The sequence below is a fragment of the Sinohyriopsis cumingii genome, chromosome 15, assembly GCF_028554795.1.
Source record: "Sinohyriopsis cumingii isolate HCF-2022 chromosome 15, ASM2855479v2, whole genome shotgun sequence".
Lineage (NCBI taxonomy): Eukaryota > Metazoa > Mollusca > Bivalvia > Unionida > Unionidae > Sinohyriopsis > Sinohyriopsis cumingii.
Window position 1 is genome coordinate 48,081,359 of NC_142975.1, and position 25,884 is coordinate 48,107,242.

The 25,884-nt window shown below is 36.8% G+C and overlaps 1 protein-coding gene across 2 annotated transcripts; it reads right to left on the bottom strand.

Moving 5' to 3' along the window:
* Positions 1-1,213: 1,213 nt before the first annotated feature.
* Positions 1,214-23,013, bottom strand: LOC149781753 (G protein-coupled receptor 157-like). 2 transcript variants are annotated; one of them, XM_089935876.1, is made up of 4 exons: positions 22,548-23,013; positions 14,027-14,546; positions 4,904-5,106; positions 1,214-3,808 (listed from the first exon to the last, which is right to left on the bottom strand). In XM_089935876.1, the coding sequence occupies exons 2-4, from the start codon at positions 14,511-14,513 to the stop codon at positions 3,470-3,472; spliced, it is 1,029 nt and encodes a 342-aa protein (XP_089792002.1). In that variant the 5' UTR covers positions 14,514-14,546; positions 22,548-23,013; the 3' UTR covers positions 1,214-3,469. The 2 variants fall into 2 exon arrangements, with proteins under 2 accessions (XP_089792002.1, XP_089792003.1); XM_089935877.1 differs by lacking the exon at positions 22,548-23,013 and adding an exon at positions 16,009-17,241.
* Positions 23,014-25,884: the final 2,871 nt, after the last annotated feature.

The following is a 25,884-nucleotide window of genomic DNA, read 5'->3' on the forward strand; positions in this document are numbered from 1 at the left end:
TTGTTGTTGTAATTGTAGTTGGCGTTGTTGTAACAGTGTAAAATGTTTATATATTCCATTAATAAATGTAATATCTCTTGTATCACTATTTCGGGCCTGATCAACTCCGAAATATCAATTTGTACCAGTTATCACGACTTATAGTATCATTAACGTGTTCGGGTTTCAAAACTCTTCCTCTTTGATCAAAACTGTGCGCGGCATACGCAGATAATATTTCCAAGCTGTCAATTTTTTATGGCGGCAATACCTTTTTCGGTATATTTTTCATTCACTTTAGTTCAGACTCTTACTTGTTCTGGTTCTGTTTCTGGTATACGGTCCTTCATATCACCTATTTCAACACGAACTTGGTCAATACCTTCAAGTATTTCTCGCATGCATTGGTTGAGCAGCAGCTATTTCACCTCGAAGTTCTCTTAGAATCTTTTTTTTTTTTTTTTAGTTCTTTCTGCTATTTGTCCAGTCGCTGCCGCGCTTTGCTCTAACGTTGGAAGAAGACCGTTGGTAGGCTTTGTAACAGGTCCAAATAACTGTTTTGCACCCTCTGCAAAGTCCACCCTAGACTCCTGACGCTCTTGTAGTTGCTGCTTGACAGAATCACGGACGGGGAGATATTTCTCACTTGCCTATAGTCACTGTCGAGCTAGTTTAGCTATGTGAGATTATATTATCGATATAATAATGATTAAATTAAGCCACACACAGCAGCAGCAGGGAATCAGGGAGGGTGAAGACACAAACTGAGTGTCTGGGTGGGTAAACGAACACACATAAATTTGAAAACACAAACGTCAAAATCAAAATAGCAAAATGAGCTAGCCCAATTAGAGAAAATTTCGGTCGGTTAGAGGCTTCGGTTTAACGTTATTGACCTTGTATTTTTATTGTTTCGTAGGAAGCTTTATTTTCGCAAATGAACCCTTCTAAACCTTGTAAGGTTCACCCTCCCTGCTGCTGAAGGTAATATAAAATTATTGTTAATGGGATTCTGAAGGTGGGCAGTGCAATCTTTGGATTTATCTATATCTTATTTAAATATATTTAGACAAAGAAATATATATTTTGTTTCAATGTGATAAGCAGTGAACAAAACAAAAGGCGAACTTTATTTGTGAACCTTACTAATTTGTAAATAGTTACTTTTCGTACATTTAACCCTTGATATAGACTTCTGCGCATATTGAATTCAAAATAAAAAAATTATCAAATGTTGAGAGGCTGTTGTTTTTTTTTATTAAATTTCTTCCTGTGGGATTTAAGAAATGTATTTACATGCACATTTGTTTTAATTGCACGAGCGTGAAATTTAAGTGATTGGTCATTTCTAATTTTGAATACATAAAATAATTCCGAAAAGAAGAGTTTGCATTCATTTTTTACCAGACCGTTTAAGTATTAATCTGACATTAGCTATATCTGTATTTATTAACATTACTGAAATTCCTGAGGATTTTTCATGGATTAAATTTTCAATAGGAAATGTTTAAATATTTCATTACCTTACAAGTCATACGTATCCAGTGGTTCTGCAGCAGCTCAGCACATCAGTATCAGTGACAAAAAAGTGTGACAGTAAATTTCGCAAAAATCAAGAAAACCCTTCCAAATAAATGAACACGTGAAATAGAACAAGACAAAATAAAAAACGTAAACTCTTTTACAATTCTGTAAAACGTACATAAAACTAAATAAAAATGTAACCGATGTAAAATCCTTACAGCGTGAATAGAAATTCTTGTGCACACCACATTTCCTAAAAATATAAGACATGATGTTCTATGTGGTATGTTCTCATGCAGTTTTTTCGAGCAATTAACATGAAAGTAACTCTGTCTTGTAATCTATAAATCAACACAATCGAGACGAAGCTAGTTAGCAAAAGTTATCCATTCTGAGAACATATGTATAGTTATCTAATTTATGTAACGTAATTTAAGTATTGAAAATAATTGACGTGCAAATGACCGTTCTGAACACTCCGTAAATACACACACACACACACTTCCTCACATACTAATGTAAAACCATCTTGGATATGCACTCTCGATATCAAACATCAGTTTAATACGTATCTGAGACCTTTCCTCACCATTTTTATTAGTTCTCCCATCACTAGTATTGATGTAGGCAGTATAACTACACCAAGCTAACATTGTCGATAATTATTCCACCAGCCTTAAGCGTCTGTAGGCGAGATTGAACACTTATACTAATGATGTTAATGACTTCAGCTTAAGCGTGAACTACAGGAATCCCATGTTTATATAGGTACATACTTTAGACCTATATTTAAATATGATGCCATAGTTTCAATTCAATAAAGCAAGTGATGTATTACATACATAACTCTGAGATACTTGGGCACAACAAAAAAAAAAAAAACTAATCGTATTGGAATTTTGGTACCGCATGCAAGAAAAGAACTGCCAGTATATCCAACCTGCATAAATTGTACCTACAGACAAGGTAATACTAGTCTAAAGTTTTAAATGAATAGGATATATAAGGTCACAATTATAAGACTTTCGAACACTTTTGTACACCAAGCTAACATTGTCGATAATTATTCTACCAGCCTTAAGCGTCTGTAGGCGAGATTGAACACCATGGTATATTAAGGTACAAATTTTAGACACACGGTCATGATATTTCAGTTTCAGTTGCATATAGCAATGTATTTATAAAATATGGGCAATATTAAAATTATAGTACATTATCTAAAGATTAAAGATAAATATAATTGTCGATGACATCATCAATACCGCAGTAGTTGATAAAGGAAAAGCGATATCATTGTGTCTCGCCGTTTACAGGAAGGACAAGGACAAATTTGTCCTGACCTGCATTAGTACATTCATTGTGTGCTACGTCTATCTATCTTAAAGACGAAACACAACAGCAAGGAAGATAAAGGCGGAAAGAAAGTGGGAACGTACGTAGGAATGAACCAACCTATATGCGGCCTTGTTTCCATGCCAGAGACAGCTGTTCCAACCAAAATATCTCGTTTCAGTAGATAAATTATTTCAACTGAAGCAGTTTGAAGGTTCATGCAAGACTGGTACATTAAACTTCATACATCATTACTGAGTAGCCTAAACAGAGCCAGTCTACAGTTTTACATTAAACGCTGGAAAAAAATCTTGCAAAACCATAACAAAAGAAAGACAAGTTGATACTAAAGCTATATATACGGCATTCAAATAAAGTGGGTGTGGAGAGAGAGAGAGAGAGAGAGAGAGAGAGAGAGAGAGAGAGAGACTAATAAGAATTGATGATGTATTCGTTGCCTCCAAAGGTGTCACTAATTTTGTGTTTACTTCTGTAACCAGTTTCATGCATGCTTCTGCACAGGTATCAAAACACGTTTAACGGCATTGAATAATCCAGTGAACTCACTGTTGTTAAGTCTGAACCATTCCGAATTATAAATTACTTCTTGCTTCGTCTAGAACGTCACAGCAATTTAAGCATGGGTATTACCAACAGGGGAAAGTAGTGGTGTTGACTCTGATCTAATTCTCCATCGTCCAGTGATCCTGTCGCGGACTGTCTTGTCACATAAACAGAAAATGACAAAGTTCCAGAAGGCTTGACCACTGTCCCCCACCCCCTGCATGTTCAGCAACACATTATGTGCGTGGCTAATAGGTTCACTGCTGTTAATGATGGCGGAGAAGGACAAAAAAAAGCGAACTGTTCCCCAGATTCTTAAGAGGTACAGCACAAACCAGACCCACATAAAGTTCTTGTCCTCTTCACGTAACTCACTGTTCAAACTGCTGAAGTAAACCGTCCTTCTTTTCTGCAATTACAAAATTACATCAACAACAGATTCTTTGTTACACACACACACACACACACACACACACACACACACACACACATATATATATATATATATAGAGAGAGAGAGAGAGAGAGAGAGAGAGAGAGAGAGAGAGAGAGACTTTTGGTTTATCTAATTATCAAAAAATACCGTTCACCCATGGCAGATGAAGATGTATACCAATATGGTTTACACAGAAAACCTTTCCTGCGGTAGTTTGTAAGGTTACTCGTGAATATCACACTTCGGTTCGAAAATATATACCGGAAAGACAGGCAATTACAACTATTTATATTGTTCTTTTGTACCGAACCAAAATGAATTTATACATAGGTGCACGAACGTTCTTGATGTTATGATCAGTCTCTCTTTCTCTCTCTCTCTCTCTCTCTCGGGGCCCCGAGTGACCGAGTGGTCTAAAGCGCTCTCCGTTACGGATCACTGCCATCTCACCTCTGTCTGCGTAGGTTCGAGTCTCGGATTCAGCCAATGTGGGTATGTGAGAAAGCTTGCCAGTAGCTTCTCGAGGGTCGGTGGTTCTTTCTGGGGATTTCCCGGTTTCTTCCTCCACCATTAATACTGGCCACCATGTATAGCCTATTGTGTGCTGAAAAATGGCGTTAAACTCTACAACAACAACAACTCTCTCTCTCTCTCTCTCTCTCTCGCGCACACACACACACACACACAGAGAGAAAACAAACACACACATACACACTGTTGGTTGGTCAGTCAGCTAGTCCGTTTTACCCCAATGTGTCCTCTCTCTCTCTCTCCCTCTCTCTCTCTCATTTTACCCTAATGTATCCTTGTCTACCGATCGATCACCATCTCCCCAGGCCACAGGCGAATTTTCGACCTGGGAGGGGTGGATTCTGGAGGTAATATGGTTTATGTACCTGGCGTTAATGTGATCGGGTAAGTAGTCACAAAATATGGAAGCGTATACCAGTTTGGTAATCAACAAACTGTATATCATTCTTGCCAAGTATTTGATATACTTTTGTCAGCAATCCAGATGAAATCTTGATTCCTTAAATCACACAAAGTTTGGAATTCACATTTACTTACCCAGATCTGTAGCTTTAGTAGACAATACAATGACATAGTGGTGACGTAACATAGTATCTCCCAGCCTTTTCCCGACAGAACCATCCATATTGATGTCCATACGCGTGGTTCCAGGTCACTGCGTATCCAACACCATGATCCTGTGCCTAAAGAATGGTCCTCACCAAGCACATTCAGGGCAACCGCTGTGATAGTTATCGCACCTTTAAAAATCAGAATGCGTCTTCTGAGAATTAATTATTGGCTGTGGCCCTTTTTTGGTGGCATTTATTTTGATTAATTTCGGACACATTTGTATGATCATTTATATAAATTACAAGCTTTTCTTGATCTTGTATTAACCCAGCCCGAAAAAGGATATAGGTGAAACTTCGGTGCGTAACACTAATGAATCGCAACGTCACTATCAACCACTTGTAACAGCGCAATTCTCAATAACAATGAAGCTTCACAGTACTGAACCCGAGAAATTTATACCTAAACAAAGACACGATGTTATACATATGTTGTCTATCCGTATAGTGCACAGTATATCTGTATTCATGATGCGGTGCCTCATCGCCGTTTAATAAACTTCATACTTTATAAATGTAGTGCCAATTGGTAACTGAAGCGGCGAATAATACAAACATAACCAGTACAGTACAATGCTAGCGAAACATGCATCATCTCTTGTCAATATGTGCTGTCGAAAGCGACTGGCGACAATCCACCACGCGCTTTTACCACCAGCATATACCAGTGCTGAGATTTCCTCGTTTTGCATTAGCACCGATAAACAAAATAAGTCATCAAAAGCGCAGTCTAACAATCCCCTACATATCAATGAAAGTGTCCATTTTGTCCATCAATACGTTACAGTGTTTGGAAGAGAAGTTTTGATTTGTTCATTCAAACAGTGTGTGAAAGGTTATGTCGGGTCACAAGGCAAGAAACATTTACTCGCAATGGCTGTAACTGGATAAGCATGTTTATGGATGTTAATGGGAAACAAGGAAAACTCAGCACATGCAATAGCAAGTGATAAAGGAGCGTAGCGGATTGTCGCATGTGGCTTCCTACGATAGTGTGTATGTGGCATTAGCAAATAAAATACTGTCTGAAGATGACATACCTTCCTATCCGAATAATGCATATATGTCATTGGATGTTTCTTGCCAGACCTTTTTAAAGCGTTGGAGATGTTGGGCCCTGATGTTATTTATTGTATGGTAAAACTGTCAAAATTGAATAACTCTTGTAACTACGTTTGAAAAACATACTAAATGCAAAGTTAAATGATTGCTCTTTGTATCGACTATGTAACTCATTACTGTATTTTGAAAATATAAATGCGTATATTTTCAGGGAGTAATGTATTGTAAAAATAGTGTTCTATTTATTGATTTTCTCTAAAACAAATAATTGTTATATTTGTTGTTTATAATACTAATGTGTGAGGTCATGGATGTGAACTTAAAGAATCAAAATACTTTATATAAGCAATGCGGACACCCACAGGTTATTCCCTTTTATAACAAATAGTGTACATTGGTTGAACCAGTAACAGTCTCACTAATACACCGGATAGAGAAAAATACACAGAGGTCATTCCAACATAGGAATTACTTCAACTACTTGCTTAAATTTATTTGGCAAGAAATGGGGAAATTAGTCATTTTTATACTGCTAAGTGTTTAACAAATAAAATTCAAGGAAGATACTTCCTTTCTGGACAATGGCTTTTATCGTTATTGTTTTTTCGAGCAGAAAATACAGTTGTATGCAAAAAGAGGCCCAAGTAACCTGGTAATGCTCACGTGTCTTACATTAACTAACTGTTGACCATTGCATCAATGAGGCTTATATATAATTAGACGAACAGTGTCATATGTAAGATATACTCCAGATTTAATACCATGTAGATTTTTCATAATTTACATTTAGTCTGACAAAACATGTTTCTAAATACAAAGGTGTAATGAATATGCATAGTCTCTTCATCCTAATCGAATATGTTCCAGACCTTGGTGATATAAACCTGCTTACCAGGTTTTATTAAAACTGGATGAGAAATACAGTATCTAGGTCACGACAGCTAACACGTTCAGCCAATCAGATGATAGATCATTTCATTAGCATGCACATATCTATAATCGGATCAAGCCTTTCAGATGCATGGACCTCACACGTAATCATAGTCAAACAACATTCTTATTAATGTCCAGATCTACTGTTAGCAAGAAGCTCCAACAGTCCACTTATTTTTAGTAACCTATTAGATAAAGTGTTTTATTTCGTGTTATGGATGTTTGTAGTTAACGATATGTTCCGAATGAGGTTTCTCACTTTCATAAATGTGAAAGCTGTAGCTCGACTGGAAAATCGAAATTTCAACAAAATATGACCTCTTATCTGTGTCCGTCAGGTATTCGTTATAAGACAGAGGTCGTATGATGATATTTTGAGTGCCCACTGACGTTAACCATTCCTGGCGACGAAAAACGGTTGCGTCATTAGGACCCCCGAGACTTCTGATTGAACTGAAGGTACTCTGGCTCAACAGTGCTGGCAACAGCCAAATGTGAAGAAGAAGACGTTACTGCCAATGGTGAAACACCTGTGTCCGTGGTACTTTGAGAAGGTTCGGCCTGGCCGAGATCTACCTGGGTAGATCTATCGTTAGATCAAGAAGATCGTTGATCAAGAATTTCTCTTGGCGGAGAGGTGCAATAAGAATCAATTTGCATATCTTGCCACTCAATTTCTGTATATTCTTTGAAACTAAGATCGTTAAACTAAGATCTTTAAGGGTAGACAAAGGCGAACAGACCCTTCCGACTAAGTCAAAATAAGCCGTCGGAATAAACCTCGTGATCTGGTACTGTGGAAATGAGAGAGATCAGTTTATAATTCCACCTGGTTGTAAAAAGATCAGTCATCAGACTCTCACATAGCTGGCAAATACGGTGGGGCCACTCTGTATTAACAAACTATTCCCTCCTTAATAAATAAACGGCAAAGTCCATGAGTATGCTGGAAATATGTCTGACCTGGATGTCAATGCTGTAGTGTGCTCACCAAAGACGGAATGACCAGACCAGAATGTAGGGTTGGGGAGATATTTTACCAACCTGTCTGAGGACGTATATCACCATCGCCCTGATGTCTGATATGATGAGCTCCATCTGGTTGTAAAGAGGGTAATTTCAAAACTAAAAATGCCATGATGATATATTTCATCTGAACACGATTGATGTGGGGAGGTGTGTTCTCGGGACCCTACTTGTCGTTTTAGAGTTGCGGTGATTTGGTGCCTTCCTGTTTGAGGAGGTATATGACATCGTCGAGTTGTCAGACATGATGTGCTTAATCGCTTTATGAAGATGTTCACTACAAAAAAGAAAGCCTAAGAGATAGCTTTCATCACCAAAAGTTTGATTTTGGAGACCTCTGTCCTCCAGACCCCACTGTTCGTTGACAGTGTCAATGTTTGGTAACAGATGGGTTGCTCAAACACAGGTGTTTGCGTTTGTACACTCGGTCACATCCGGATGTTGATGGTCAATAGGTATTCGTGTCATGAGCCAACCTTAGTTGCATGACTGTCCCAGAAATTATAATATTTAACTCGTTACGCTGATCCTGTAATCCAGCGGCATGGAACTGCGACGTCCTTGATACAGCAAGGTCAGTAGCAAAGAGAGCATGCTGAGAAAACCTAGCGCGTTAAGATCCGCTGTTCCAAGAACAACCAGAGGAGATGCAGAAACTCCCTGGCTGTGATCCATTTTGTTTTGGAACTGGATTCTGCAAGGACAATGATTCAAACCAGCGGAAAGTGGGAAAGAAATACGGGTTTATGTGGTGAGAAAATACATACCCAGATGTAAGAACTGGAGGGATAGACAAGGATGATACCTCCCATTTGATAAGAAATCGTAAAAAGGAAATTAATGCATTCTCTCCTTTGACTAGAATGGAGCTAAGCATGTTTCTGGAGGATGTCGTCCAAATACACCGCATTGGAAATAGATGGAGTTGAATGAAACGGGAATAGGATACAGTGGAGTGGAGTAGCTTAATAAATGCCAGAGGACTTATATTCAAGCCCGTGGAGAGCATGAAACTGATTTAAAAGATCTTCGGTATGCAAACAGCAGTATGTCCCGTAAGGAAGGATGGACGGGAACGTGCAAATATGCATATGTCGTTCGAGACAGATCTCACATTCATTTGGATGGATTGAGATGCAGGCAGATATTGCCGTTTCCATCATGAATAGATGGTACGGTCAGCATCAAAACTTGCAGTTACATGGCACAGCTAATTCAAGTCATACATAAACCCCATACCCCAGAACATACAGGTCAAAAGGACATGCTCAGACATGCGGAGGGACTTACGCCATCTGGGCCGCCTAGAATTAGGCAGAAACTCTCCCAAAGTGTCGAAATTCTAGCCTTAAACATAGGAAGACGGAAGGACAGAAATGGTGGTTCAAGTAATTTATAAACCTTATGGCCCCAGACTGACGGACCCAATCGTCATATTCGGTCATGCAGTTTTTTTTTTACGTCACCTAGTGTGTGTAGTGTCGGGTGGAAACTCCCCCAAAGCATAAAAAGTCTGTAGATGTAACAGCATCGCTGACAAGGATGGACACACTTCTACCAGGATATTTTGATAAGTATTGCGTGCCCGGATTGCTAATGTCGCTTGGTATCTGCTTTCTCCTTGGAAAGTTGTCATCGTTTTATCTTGATTACAAACTGTAATTTGGCTAAGTTTTACACACAACTTGAACTATTTACATCTCACGGTGTAGATGTAAGCCTTCGTTCTCAATTTTCTGGAAGTGAGTTTTTGCGTTTCTAATGTGACAATAATTTTAGGGACGAACGATATGTTTTCGGCCTGAATCAGAACTCTCTTGGTTTTGGAGTAAAAGTGGAATGCGTCGATTCAGGCTCACTTGTGTCGTCTTTCTGAATCACTGGCATGAATTTGAGCCTAGACGTTAACTTGTGTCTGAGACGATATGTCAGGTCACTGATCCTTTCTTCTCCTTACTCACCAAAACCGTTTCATATTGAGTTCTAAAATTTCGTTTCTCAAGCAGCAGATCCCTGTATTTAGGGACAAGTGTCTTAGAGTATTCATTCAGCTCTCAAGCCATCAAGAAAATGGAAGAGTCAACACAGATCAACCTGCTGGAGAAAAAAATTGCTACGAGTCATACGAACACGTAATTCACAGACGAAGGTATCGTCAAAACGTACCTTTTGGTCCATGATTTGACGAGAGTCATAAGGAAGTTTATAAGTGCTGATGAAGTCTGTTATACATGTCAGAAGAAAGGATAGTGATCTCCAACATGCCCATTTCGTCCAAGAAAGAGAGACAAAATTCAAAATACCTGTTGTCGTTATCAGGAGAAAAGGCACTGGGCGTCAGAGTGCCCTAAGAAGAAAGAGAAGAAACAAGAGGACAAAGAGCAGAGGGGTTCAGAACAAAACGAAAGTGAGGAGGAGAAAGAACTTGTACCAATGAAGAGATGGAAATGGAAAAATGGACAGCTTGAGTCAATATGCTGGCCTTGATGTAATGTAAAATTCCATTGTAAGAGAATATAAGAGAAAGCAAACGTGTTCCTTGGTCTTGACTTTTACAATAAGAATGTTGTATTTTATTTTTATCGACACCATATGAATATGTACTCTTTTACCTCTCTCTGTCCCTTTATGGTATGTTCTAGTTAGAACTGAAATAGAAGGGATGTCTTCCGTCACGTACATGCCTTAGGCTTGCAAGTGTGAAACATTTTGTCAGTCTGTTCATCCAACATTGTTGTGTCTTGATTTTTTAAACTTTAGACAAATACTCACACACGCAGACACTGACACCACAGAATGATGGGTAGAGGAGATTTTAATACCTTGTGTAAGAAGTGTTGGCTGGCAATGGAATGATGGATGGTATAATGGCGTGATAGAGAGTATTTTTTGTGGTGTAAGGGATCGTCTATTTGGTTTGCTTACAGTTTCTTCTCTTACGCCCTGAACTAACACATAACGTTTTTTTTAACTAATGCATGGGATGATGGATGATATAGTTGATGTGAGGGATAGCATTTTGGGGGTATAAAGGATAGTATATTTCGCGAGATTTCATCTGCTTCTCTTACACTCTAAACCAACACAGGAGTTTTTTTGGATAGTGTGTTTAAGGGGTGTTGAATGGCATAGATGATGTGATGGAGAGTATTTTTGTGGTGTAGGGATAATATATTTCGTGACACTTTATCTCCTTCTCTTACATTCTAAACGACGACATTGTATTTTAGATAGTGAGTATTATATGCTGGATGGTATAGTTAGTGTGATGGATAGTATTTTTTGTGGTGTAAGGGATAGATATTTTGTGAGATTGCATCTGGTTCTCTTGCAGCTAAGCTAATACAGGACCCTTGTTAGAGTTTGTATGGTATAGGTAGTGTGTTGGGAGGTATTTTTGTGGTGTAAGGAATAGTATCTTTTGTGACATTTCATATCCGTCTCTTACATTCTAAGTGAATGAAAGGAATATTGTATAGTGAGTATGATATGCTGGATGGTATAGCTTGTGTGATAGAAAGTATTTGTGTGATATAATGGATGGTAAATCTTGTGAGGTTTCATCTCCTTCTCTTACACTCTAAGGTAACACAGGATCTTTATGGATGATGCGGTAGGTGATAGTGGTGTAGATGGCGTAATGGATAGTACTTTATGTGATGTTGGATGGTATATAAGGTGTGTGAGTATGTTTTGTTTGCTTTCTTCTCCTTTTCTTTTACTCTAAGATAACGCAAGGTGTTGTATGTATAAAGGGTGTGAGATGACATAGGTGATCTTTTCTTAGCATTTTGGATAGAGTGCATAATGGAATGTTGGATAGCATATGAGGTATGTGAGAGAACTTTTTGGGGATTTAATTTTCTTCTCTCACACTCTAAGCTAAAACAGGCCACGTACGATAGTGTGTGTAAAGGATATTGAATGGAATAGGGAAGTTGGATGATATAGTGATGCAATGGACAGTATTTCTGTGGTGTAAGGAATAGTATATTTTTGAGATTTCATCCACTTCTCTTACATTTTAGGCTAACACAGGGCGTTTGGATAGCAAATATGATATGCTGGATAGTACAGTGGTGTGACGAAAAGTATTTATTGTCGTGTAATGGGTCGTCTTTATTGTGAGATTTCATCTTCTACACAATACCTCTATCTTCTGATAGTTGGTGTCGGAGTTTAGACACTAAACAAGTGTGTTTGAATTATGAATTATGTCTATGAGTTATTGGATAATATAGGTATATTTAATATTATCTTTGTGCGATTTCATCTTCTTGGTTTACATTCTAAGCTAAAACAAAAGACGTTTAAGATAGTTTGTTTAAAGGGGTGTATAGTCTATGTTGTGAGATTTTATCTTCATTTCATTTTAAGTTAGCACAGGGTGTTTTCCCTATAAAATTAATTTCACCTACCTGCCTAGTATAGCGCGTATTGAGGTCAGCCTCTTGCAACACTGTTACCTAGTGACCGCCCAATTGAGTTCAACACATGCAACACTGTTCCTAAGTGTCCACCTGATTTTTGTCAGCCACTTGTAACACTGGTTCGGTTTGAGTCTATAAATATATACTTGTTTTTTCCATAGGAATTTCTACAATTGTAGCTATAAATAGATACTAGGTTTTTCCATAGCATTTTTCAACAACTTGAGGTTATAAATATATACCAGTTTTTCCATTGTAATTTTCCACAAGCTGAGGCTATAAATAGATAGTGGGTTTTCCAAAGAATTTTACCATCAATAATGGTTAAAAATAGATACTAGCGTTTTACCATTTCTCACTTGCCTAGAAATAATATAATTTTTCTCTTATTATTATTGTCCCCCCAAAACAAATTTGTATTTTTGTTTAATAAATGTATGTTTTTGTTAGTCCCCATAACACTTTCTCTCCCTATAAACACTTCTGCCCCTGTTAAACCCCATCACATAACCCATAATAAATTCCCATTGTCCCCCAAATACTATTCCCATGTTAAATTCCCGTTTGAGTCTCAAGTGCCTTTCCCTTGTTAAATTCTCCTTGAGGCTTGATAGGCCCATCATGTTAAATTCACCTTGAAGCTAGACAGGCCCACTATGTTATGTGTATATGTGTGTATATGTATGTGCATGTCATTGTTTTGTTTGTTTCTATGTGTGTTTGTTCATGTTTTTGTTTGTCACCATAAACTCCATTCTCTCCCTATAAAAACTTTTGTCCCTATAAAAGCATATCACATCACCCATAATAAATTCCCATTGTCCCGCCAATACCATTCATATGTTAAATTCCCATTTGAGGCTAGAAAGGCCCACCATGTTACATTCCCCATGAGTCTAGACAGGCCCAAAATCTTAAATTTCCCTCGAGGCTAGACAGGCCCACAATGTTATATGCATATGTATATATATGTATATGTCTACGATATGTTTGTCCCTATAACACTCCCTTTGTCCCTATCAATTCATTTCACCTACATATATACCTACTATAGTAGCGCATATTGAGGTCAGACACTTGTAACAATGTTACTTAGTAACTGCCCGATTAAGGTCAGTCATTGGCAACATTGTTACTCAACAGCAACCTGATTGAGTTCAGCCCCTTGCAGCATTGTTGCCATTTTCGCCCAGTGTCCTGTACCGTGACGTCACCCTATCAAATTCCGCTTGCCGGAATACAGGCCCACAATGTTCAAATCCCACTGAGGCTATAAAGGCCCACGATGTTAACTTCTCGTTTGAGGTTATAACTTTTTCCGCCATTTTCCGTAAATAAAACCATTTGAACCCCACCCACCCCTTTACAACTTATCTTATAAGTATGCTTGGATTTTCTTCATTGTCAAACTCTTATAAAATCGTGACGAAATCCACCCGTATTTAAAAATCGATCAGAAATATGGCCGCCAGAAAGGCAGCAAGAAACTGTAGATGGACACATGAAGGACGACGCAAAATGAAATACGCAGGGCTGTACTATTAACTAACTTCCCTTTAACCTTCATAGTATATTATGTTAACTCTCTTATGACTTACCTGGAATTCCCCAGCTAAGCAAGTGGTAGAAACACTCAGCCTTGATACCCTTGAATACCTGTGATGGATGCACAACTGCTGTGAAAATGTACACCGCGATTACAACAGTCCAGAAGAAAGAAGCCATACTGGAAAATGTCGTAATAAAGCTTTGAATAACACAAAATTCACTTTTTCTGACATATCCATATATGGTTCCGGAATTGTTCCCAAGTTTCTCTCCTTCCTTTACAAGAGCGTAGCGAATGGTACCCATAAGATTCCCAAATGCAGTCAGTATGTCCGCGAAAGTCAAATAAAGTAGAAGTTTTCGGGGAAAATTTCGAATCTCTGGCAGACAACAATATGTCACAGAGATGAAAATGGCACCAAATATGGACATGCAGCAACTGGTGCCTGTTAAAGCCAGTGTATAGGCAGGAAGCGGATTGTGGGCTGAAGTATTCATTGACTCTTTTGTGATTGCTCCATGTCGTAATAGAACCATTGGACTGGTACTTATCAGTTAGATTCCCTATAGCTGTCAGAAGAAGAAAAAAAATGAAAATTATACATATGCTAAATTATATGTCGCTTATGTTGCTTATATGCTTATTGCGCGTTTCTTATTCAAAGACATATTTATGAAAGTGGAATATTTCACAACAGAAGGAGTCAGAATGATCTTCTGACTTGGTGTTCTTGTGTTAGACGAATATTCATTTATCTTCATTCGTATCGGGAATTGTTAAAAAAGAATCCGAAGAAAACAAAGAGTACAGTCTAGAGAAGAGCATGATCAAGGGCACCAGTCTTGTTAAAGCTGGTTGGTTTATCTTCAAAACATTACGTACTGCATTTGTTTAGTTTCCGACGTGTTATGGAACATTCTCCCTAAGCTTGTGTCAGTCATCTGAACTAGAGAAGGTATAATGATGAAGAATACATCTACGCAATTACGTTACATCGATCATTTTTATAAACATCTGGAAAATACTTCATATATTTACTCGAAAAAGTACCTTATCGGATCTTTTCAATGTAAAATGATTGACCTTTTCTCGATATATCGATATCGATAGACCGATTGATCACGTTTGTCACGTGGCTAAATTATTTTTCTAAGGCTACTATAATCGTCATTTTCAAGTGATATTCATTTTTAAAATATAATATTTATATAAAGTGATATTTATTTTAAAAACAAAACGACTCATATAGTTAGGTCAATGTTAATGAAACGTGCACAAAGAATAGTCTATACTATATATGTATTTAGAGTGAAAAAGTGAACTTATACCAAATGATTTTGTCTTTGTTTTCTGAGTCCTTGGATTTCATATGTCGACCTGCACTATTTTGGCAAGAGTGCACTCAAAACATTCTTTGTAACCATGACATTGTCATGCCGCATAGTTATATATACAAACTAAATCCCCAATACACTTGCTATTCATAAAATTGCTAATTCTATTAAAAACTATTTCAGAACAAAACATACAGTTTGATTCGCCTCGACCGGCAAAACATGTCAGTCATTATTATACTGACCCGTCAAGCACAATATCGTAGTTTATTATATGCTCATTTTTCCCCGTTAACTTTACATTGTCAGAATCGTTCAATATTCCCCGATACTGAACGCGCGCGACAATACACATATAGCATTCACGTGAATAAAGGAACTACTTTCTATTATAAACAAACAATGACGCAGACACCAGCACTTTTGATTTGTAAACAAATCATATACACTCGCGTAAAAGGCTCTTTACGTTGTGGTTATTTAAATTTGTTTCTGAATGAACTAAAACATGTTTCGTGGACTGCATAAAAAACCCAGCTGTTCTGGCACATTCCGCGTTGATACAATGTTATAGATTTAGGCTAGCTACATTATATAAAAGACGGACGATTATGTCCTTACAAATGACATACAAGTGACAAGGCATATACTATCTTCTTTATCTGGTGATAAGAATGGCAAAATAAAATATACTTACAGTTTTACATCCTGAATTTCCTCAAAATGTTTTTTCTTAATTCTGCAAATCCGAATTACATGAGCCATGTCATAGGTTTTCAATCTGGGTTGCACATTTTGAAAGTGTGCTGTAATTTCGATGATAAGTGCAATTGCATCCTCCTTACTGCACTCAAAATGAAATACACATTAAATTCCATAGCGTCTTTTTGAAAATTGCAATTGAAAGACTTCATATTTTTCCCACGTTATGATTTCAAACATTCAATGACAGAAACAGAAACACATTTGCAGACGTAAACACGCTTCTCCCGCGCCACTTCAATCCGATGTATTTCATGTATAATTTGCACAGATGAATCCAGTCCAAAATCACAAACTTTCGTCGAATCGAAACAAAATACCAAAATATAAGCACTCCAGATCAAATGGAAAAGTCGTTGCAATGCGCATTCATTCACAATATGACTGCAAATTTCAATTTTAACTAGACACGCCATTTTCTTTCGAAAGTTATGTCGAGCGCGCGACTAAGTTCAAATTTATCTGGGCGGAGCTATGTGCGCATTAATAATGATGTCATTCTGTAATGTCAAATCTGCGCTTGTGTATTTAGTTTGGAAATACGGCATTCATTTATTTACGTTGTTTCTTGAAGTGTATTTTGTTTATATAATTAAACCTTAGGTAGAATAAAAAAATGAGCATATAATAAAAAGGTTACTGCATTTGTATGGGAAAATATGAACTCGTTTTGTCAGAAGGATATACTGCACTCACAAGTTCGTGCAGTATTCCATCCGAAAACTAGTTCACATTTTCCCATACAAATGCAGTAACTTATAAATGCAGAATGCAAAAGTAGTAAAAGATACGAGATATAAACAAATATTATCTAACAATTCTAACACAGTTGGTGTTATTGACAGCAGAATCGACGATCGCTGTCTTAAACTGAAAAAGAAAATCAAGCTTTTCCACAGATTGTATGCCTTGTGCCTCTAGCAGAGGTAGGATATAAGACTAACTACAACAACTATATTTATATATTTAAAAAAAAAAAAACTTCTTCATCAAAAAACGATCGCGGTGTTTGCAAGCGTGGTCACTGTGTCTTGATAGTTCCCATAGAAATATCCAAAGTATAACAAATGAATATCAATAGGTCCAAATAGGTCAATTTCATGTGCATCGCATGTTTATAAATGCATATATGTATGCTGATAAACGTTCTTATTGTATTTCATTTCCTTCAAATCCTCGTTTTCTTAAACCTGAAAAGAAGGCTTGCTATAAATAATATATTGTAAAATGAAACACGAAATAAGGAATGTTAAGATGGTTAGGACCTTTAATTGCATGTATGAATGCATGGAATTGCTAATAGGTACACCCCTTTTTAGTCACGAAACACGTACGCATAAATAGATACACTTGAAGATAACTTCCTTCTTTCAGAATTAATTGTGTAAACCTTGCATACATGGGGCAAAAATATTGTACTTTGTCTCTATTGTGCAAGTCAGGCTGGAAATTCCTGACTTTAATAAACTGTTACGTCTCATTGGTCTTAAACTAAGTAACAGGCAATGTAAACCAACATGTTTCGTGAAATTCAACAATTAATTTATTTCCTTATGATACAAAGTAGAACTATAAGAAGTACAGAACTATGAATTGAATCACAAATAATCCTAACAATTCTATCACATGTCCAAAGTATAGGGTGTTCCGTATATAATTCCATCTAGAATGTGCTGATGTACTAATAATCTTGAATTATTTTGATATACCAATAGTCTTGAAGTATCACACTGATTTAATCTATAATGTCTTTGAATGAATTCACCATAATCCCAAAATCCAAAATGTCAACGAGTACTTTGTAATTCCAATCAATAATTTTAGCAAATAATTCTTTTCTAATTACATCGAAACACAACTAAAGTGATTCAACAAAGACTGATATTAAAATAAGAATGAGCAAAGGTTCAATTGTTCTTCCTTATATGCAGATTGTCACCTGACTTATAACACAACAAAATGCTCTGGACTTAGATAATTTCCAATGTAAATTTCTAACAAATTCTAACAAGGTCGGGTCTGTTTACTTAAAGTTTAGCAAACAGCCTGCCAAATCTCAGGTAAACAAATGTCATGAACTCAAACTGAAATAAACTATATTCTTTACAAATGAGCACTATCTTAAAGTATGGTCTAGAATCCTAGCCAAAAATAAGATATACAATAGGTTGTGAACAAATGATCGTTACAATTTACAAGCATGGACAAAAGGCCAAAGACAATATATATATATATATATATATATATATATATATATATATATATATATATATATATATATATATATATATATATATATATATATATATATAACAATACTTTGTTTTTCAAAGTGTTGTCACTACTGTAAAAATTAACTAAAGGAGACTATATTAGATTTATGATATAAGATACAGGTATTCAATTTATTTATATTTACTTTGTGACGCAAAATATTTCATTATTGCGCTGTCTTTCTCCGCTTCATGCAAGAAAAGTAAGCTCTAATAGAAGATTGTTGTACTCAACATCCATAATGGAATCACGTCAGTGTGTGAGACAGTATTGGACTGTATATGTTATATGACTGAAGAGAAAGGTTTATTAGAATGGGAGACTGGTTTGCGCAGTACGCACGATATCAAGAGGACAGTGTAACCAAAAACCATCTTACAAATGATATCATGTCCGTCTTCCGTTTCCTCTAACTGCGTATTTAATGGGTACGAGTAATCAACCTACTCGTACAAAACACCAAAATGCGTGAGCTATAAGAATAATATTTTGTTTCAAAATAATTCATCATATCAGCTCCTATGCCTTCTCAGGTTAGATATATAATTTTAATACACGCGCACATTCATCCGACACTGTACAGGTTTGACTGCACAAAACTGAATTTGGGAATGAAAAAAAAATATTATTTCACTTAGCAGCTAAACTGAGTAAACATATGCATGCAAAGCGTTTTTATTTCATCAAAAGATCACGTTCTTACTGAACTTTTAAAACCTTGCAAGATGAAACTATCGTGTGCTTTCCTCTATTTTAGTAGCGCTTTCGACAATGTTTGGAGGATAAGACACTTTATTAAATTATTAGACGACAACTTCAATGAGAAAATATTCAGAAAAATATACATTATGTATCATAAACTCAAATCTTGTGTCATTTATGAGGGAGAGCAATCCGCTTTTCTTTCAATGTAGCAAGAGTGTGAGGCAAAGTGATACTATTTCGCCAATTTTATTTATCATGTATCTAATTGATTTTGAAAAATATATGTTACAAAATGAGTGCACTAGTGTGCAATTATATTTTTCTGATCACTCTATGTATTTTTTTCCTTCAAATTTTTATACTGCTTTACGCAGATAACACTTTTTCTTTTTTCTTTTTTTTTTTCTTCTTTTTTTGGCACGTACGAAAAATCTTTCAAACATAATTTAAGTGTGTTTTTCAAATACTCAAAGCTCTGGAAATTGTATATCAATTTCCGAATGACAAATATTCGGGGGGGGGGGGGGAGGGTGGCACACGAAAAGATGATAAATATATAGCAATAATTGGCGATAATCTAATAGACATATGTGCTCAATTTAATTACTTACGTGCTATTTTTTTTCTCTAAAATTCGCAGGTTTTTTTAAGTCGATTAAATACAACGCTGACCATGCTGGAAACACCTGCATATACTTTACCGAAAACTCAGTTACTTCAGTCTTCCTATAGTCCTGTAATCGCTTCTTTTCTATCACACTATTATACCAATTTTATTACACGGGAGTGAAATTTCGTATTTGAAAATACAACTTTTGAAAATTTGCATATAGAATTTTTAAGAAACATCATAAAACTGAGGAAAGGTACTCCTATCTACATGCTTTATTCCGACCTAGGAAGGACAGCTATTGATATGATTATCAGATCACGGATGATAGGATTTCAATGACAAATAGACTAAATTCCTTTATCAAATACTTTTGTACGAGGCCTGTGCTAAATCTAATACTTATAAATGGATGAATGGCATAAACAACAATCTGATATATGTTGGAAGACCTGGCCTCTGTTATACCTATATAATGATTAATAATCCGAAAGGAAGAAAAAGCATGATAACAGAAACTTTAAAAGACCTTTATATACAGATATGAAAATTGTTCGTAAGCTTATTATCCATGGGAATATGTTGCCATTGTTTAAAAGAAGATCTGCATATGGAAAACTGTTTATTACTGTTACCTATGAATCACTATTTTACCACTGATAAAGTTTACGAATTCCAATTATAGACTCCAAATTGAAACTGATCGTTGGGGCAACACACCGTTTGAGGAAATAAAATGTAATCATTGTGATAAAAATAACATCGTGAACGAATACCATTATTTGTTCATTTGGATACTGTATCGTATAGTCTCGCTGGCAAAATTCCAAGTGAGAGCTGCCCAGCTCTTTAGAGTTATCGCGCAATGATATTCTGTCACTGCGGTGGGGGTGTATTACTATCAGCAAAGATCAGAGTGATCACAGCCACTTTTGTGTATAGCCAAGAAATTTGGTTAGGTAGTTTGTTCACATCTAAAATCGTCACAGACAGAATATACAATTTGTACAAGTTACATACCAGGACAAACGTGTAGTTTTCTAGTCTGACCTTTCCCGCCGCGTCGTATTGACAAGTAGATCTCGATTTTAATTAGACCGGACTAGTGCGCTTGCATCTTAACGAGACAACGTATTTTTTAAGTGTTATGAATCCAAGAAGGATATTACGCCTATCAATACTAGGCTTGTGGGATTCAGTACAATGTCGCTAAATTTTGTTAGTCTCAAACGACTACCATAACCGAGTGGTTTCGGCATATTTTCGATAAGGAATGTGCTCTGACCTCCAACCCCATCGTCGCAAACTACCCGCTACACCCACTTAATGTTGAAAAATATTCAATAACCTCAAGTGTCATAATTACCTGTGATTACTCCTATGACCCGTTCTGACACCGGACCCTCTCTATTACACCATACAAGATAGCAAGATAAACAGGGTCCGGGTCAGAACGGGTCAAGGGAGTAATCCGAGGTAAATTTGTTATCTATTGGAGATTGTTTTCTAGACGTAATTTCGTTTATCAGATGGCAGTTACACTTTACATACGTCAGGGCTGAATGTTATTCATCTCGTTTCATAAATGCAAAATTAAATCATTACCCATTCGAGATCCTCTATTTAGGGGTACCCATGAATACAAAATAAAATAAAACAACGAGTAAATCTCAATACCGGTAGCCATGAGTGATAAAAGTGCGCAGCAGTTTTCTGCCCTTGACTGGCGACTATGACCAACCAATTCCCACGACCGCATCAAAATCACAACCGAAATATCTATATATCTAAAAAAAGGATGGGACAAGTCAGAGGAAACTTGAATAAGTACTTTTCATGGTCGACTGATTTTCGTTTGTAAATTAAATAAAGCACAGTTTCCCAGACATTGTTCCATGTCTGGTCGTGAAATCTGGTGTGAGGAATTACGTTTGTCACTTACGGTAGCACCTATAAAAAGTAAATCATGGATGCAATGACCTACATTTCTTGTTAAAATAGCTACGCTAAGTCTTCGAACATGTACTGGCAAAGTAGGCGAAACACTGCATTAGAAAATTCTAATAGTTTCCAATTCGGACAGAACCTTCAGTTGTGATCAGTTACAAGCGTGAATGAAGAAAAAACCTTTATTTTGGAGTTATTTAATGTACAGAAAACACAACAACAACTAGGTTTTATATAATTACACTCGCGACTTTTCTTTGTACTTTTCTAAACAACCCATATTATACTTATCAGTCCTCTTCTCCGAGAACAGATCACGTATTCGTAATCCAAATCAGGTGCATAGAGGTTGGAGTATGGTATTGGTTAGAACAACAGCAATAATGTATTACGTATTGAACAAACAAAATCGCTGGGGCAAACCTCTGCTAATATTGTAAGCATGTACAAGCACAGCTGACTAAGTATGTATGTATGTATGTATGTATGTACGTATGTATTTTTGTATGTATGTAGCATTTCTGAATGTAAGACCGTCAACATGTATAGCTGTAATCGTCTATGTGCAGTGGCGTACTTTGGGTAAATGGCGCCCGAGGCAACTATGGTAGCTCAAAAAGGGGTTTTTCTCCACCAAGGCCTCTGGCGCCCATGGTTTTAGCGCCCCCAAAGATCTCTGGCACCAGGGAGGAACCACCCGTTCGTCCACCCCCGTTAGTACCTACTGACAATGTGTGAGAGAGAGAGAGAGAGAGAGCACTATCATGCAAATGTTCTACCAGCACATTTTATAGATTTAATATTAACGGCAAAGAGATAGGCCCTGTTATTACAATCTGAGTGTCTCCTGTGTCGCCTAAATTATATATATCTATTTACGTCTGAGCATGAAAAACTGCTTATAATTTCTGAGATGCAAACGGTCTTACTTAACTTACCAATGTATGCTGTAGTTATCCATTGTAGTATCAGCTGTTTTGTGGTGGAGTCCCGTTTAAGTCATGCCAGTGATGAAAACGAAACCGGACATCGGGGTTCAAGACAATTGCTTCTTTTTTAATTTCATTCAAACACTTTTTATGAAAGTCTTGGAAATACTGTATGTCTGCTGTCGATCTTTGTATAAATCTGCTCAACAACTCGCAAAATGTTGTGGTTAAAAAAAGATCCATAAGCTTTGACAGTTCCACAGTCAAGAAAATGATACATGTGACTCGGGTGACACATCAATGTTTGCTTTGATACTTTTGCGGGAGTGACCGTCATGTATTCGCTTAGGCCATGAGACGCATACACCATTAGACATACAAGGGAGGCAATCAGTCGGGAATAATTTGGACAACTTAATTCATCTTCAATGCTCAGGAAAACGTTCCGTTTGGTTTTGGGGGTTTAACACCATTTTTTATCATAGGCTATACATGGTGGCCAGTATATTTGGTGGAGAAAGATCCCGGGAAAAAAACCCGATTGACGGGAAGGTACTATGAGGCGCCGTAGCGGACAATAGATGGTCCAGTGAGACCGTTGCAGTTGAAATTTTAATGTCATATGTCGATAATTCCAATTTCACGTGTTGAATCAAATTGCATATCCTTAAAGTTCTATCGTCTAGGTCGAGATTTTAGATTATATATGTTGAATTGAGCAGCGGTGGTTGAAATTTCGATGTCCTATGTCAAGAATTCCAAGTTCACGTGTCGAATCTAGCTGTTTGTGTTGAAAGTTTCATTTGGTACGTCGAGTATTAAGATTTCAATTGTTGAATTACATACACAGCGTTGGTTAAAACTTAAACATCAAATGCTAATTTTTGTAAGACTTTCACCTAAGCTGGTCCAATAAGAACGTTGCAGTTGAAATTTCAGTGTCGTATATCGAGAAACCAAATTTCACATGTTCAACTGCTTTTCCTTAAAATTCACTTGTCACGGTCGAGATTTTAGATTTTATATGTTTGAGTTGTACAGCGATGGTTGAAGTTTTATTTCATATGTCGAGTATTTAGATTTCATCTGATGACTTACATAGCGTCGATTGAAACTTGGATGTCAAATGTCGAGTGTTTAGATTTTAGCTGCTGAAATGTACAGCGGTGATTGAAATGTTAATGCTGCACATCTTGTGTGTGTATGTGTGTGTGTGTGTGTGTGTGTGTGTGTGATTTTTAACGTAGCTTTTAACAATTTTTCAGTCATATCGCTACGATGTCTGCAGTGTGGCCGTTTATAGTGATGTCTAGTACTTGGGCATCATGCCGCAGACACGTAGCATTATGTCCCACCCAGTCACATTATCCTGACACCAGGCCGACCAGTCCTAACACTAACCTCTTAATGCTGAACGTCAAGCGAGGCAGCTGTTAGTACCATTTTTATTAGTCTTCTGTATGACTAGGCCGGGGTTCGAACCAACGACCTCCCGCATCCGAGGCGGACGCTCTAACCACTAGGCCACCGGAGCGGTCTGCACATCTTGAATCACATTCATTTTGCTGAGAGTTCCAATTAATATGTCGAGCTTTTTTTAAAATTATATCTGCTGAATTTCACAGCAGTGGTTGGGCGTTTTAGTTTGCTTTGCAAATTTGCTACTTTGAAGGTGAAATACTTGGTCTTAAAATTTATATTATTTTTAAATATTCCCGTCGATTGATTTTGATTAGCGACAATACAATGAAATATCTACTTATATTAGTTATCATACTGCTCTTTACTTAAGAGACTATAACTAGTGAGCTACATGACTACATTTTAAGTATATATAGTGAATGATATTCTTATGTTTTGCCTTATTAAACCTATCCGAAAATATGGACCTTTATGACTTTTATATTAGGCAGGGTTAAGCAACATTAAATTTGTGCATAAAAACTGCCCCTTGCACTCATAGATAGTTCCATAACGACGTCATCAGCAGCCATATTTGTGGTATGCTCGCAGATTTACCGACGAGTTTATGTTGTGTTTGGAAGTTGAAATGAATTTATTGAGTCTGACGATACTGTTACAAAACATACATAAATAGAACGTAAATCAGGCATCATGTCAGTATCGATCTAAAAAGTTGATGCTTGACTCGACTTAACAAGTTGGTTTTGCTTCAGTTTCGGCTTGTTCAGAATTGTCAGTTTTGGTGGTTGCATGTAGCAGAAACTGCCAGGTTGCCTATCGTCCAAGTAAAATTATCAGAATATCGGCTGCTATGGCCTTATCGGTAACATCTATAGGAATGGTTTTAGGTTATAAACAGGGAAAATAAGCTGCAGACATCTGATATTTAGCTAAATACATTTAGATTAATGAGTTTACAGTGTATCAACATGTCTAGGCGGGGAGAAATGAGGAGGGAGAGTGGCACTCAAAAGAATACAAAATAAGTGGTTTTTTTTAAATTGTTGTATAGCTTTGTTAACAAATATTCGAATTCTATCCAAATACTATTCTTCAAACAAAAACTGCGTACACTTCCGAAGTTTAGTTGCAAAACGTGCGTGTATCCTTTACCTAAAGAGACTCCTCACTTCGTCCTCGACAGTGGTTGGTCCTGCGGTTCTAGATCTTGCAGACGACCTAGTTAATCTGTTGATGTTGGACTCTACTGTCCTTCTGCCCTCATCTAACAAACTAGCAGCTGAATTCGTGTCGACCGACGGATTCATTAGAATGTCACCAAAATTAGGGTTCAAGCTTATCCGCCTTGTCATTTTATCAGCATTTAGCAAGTATTTTTAATGTCATTAACAATAGACAGAATTAGGTCATGCAGCACATTACTACCGTTTGTCAAAAAAAGAGTCAGATCAATACTTCCAGCAGAGATGTACTCGTATTCACGCACATCATGACAAAAGAAACAAGAGACAACGACAAGCAGCCCCCTTGTTTGAAAATAATACGCGCCGTTGTACAAGAGCGAGGAAATGCATTGTAATTATTGACCTGTGAAAGGTTTCTTTCAAACTATAAATGCATAAAAGGTAATGGCGCCTCACAACTGAATACACGTATAATACATCTTACTACTCGATATTATTTTGAATTGTTAAATGGGGGTATTATTATCGGAACTTATGAAGTTTGAGAGATAAACTAACTGTTTGAATATGTTACCCCTACTTTCAAAATAATCATCAAGACATACAGACACATTTGTTTCCCTTGTGGAGTATTTACATGAATAAGAATCACAATTAAATTTCAAGAACACATCACAAATCCCATTTCTGTTCTTTTTGGCCTTTTCAAATTTACTACTGACAGCATGGGTTCTTCA

Excerpts from the sequence above, each read along its gene's own strand:
- LOC149781753 (XM_089935876.1), bottom strand. The coding sequence starts at position 14,513 with ATGGTTCTATTACGACATGGAGCAATCACAAAAGAGTCAATGAATACT. Across the intron at positions 5,107-14,026 it reads GCTTAGCTGGGGAATTCCAG|GTGCGATAACTATCACAGCG; the intron begins GTAAGTCATAAG and ends TGATTTTTAAAG. Across the intron at positions 3,809-4,903 it reads TACTAAAGCTACAGATCTGG|AAAAGAAGGACGGTTTACTT; the intron begins GTAAGTAAATGT and ends TTGTAATTGCAG.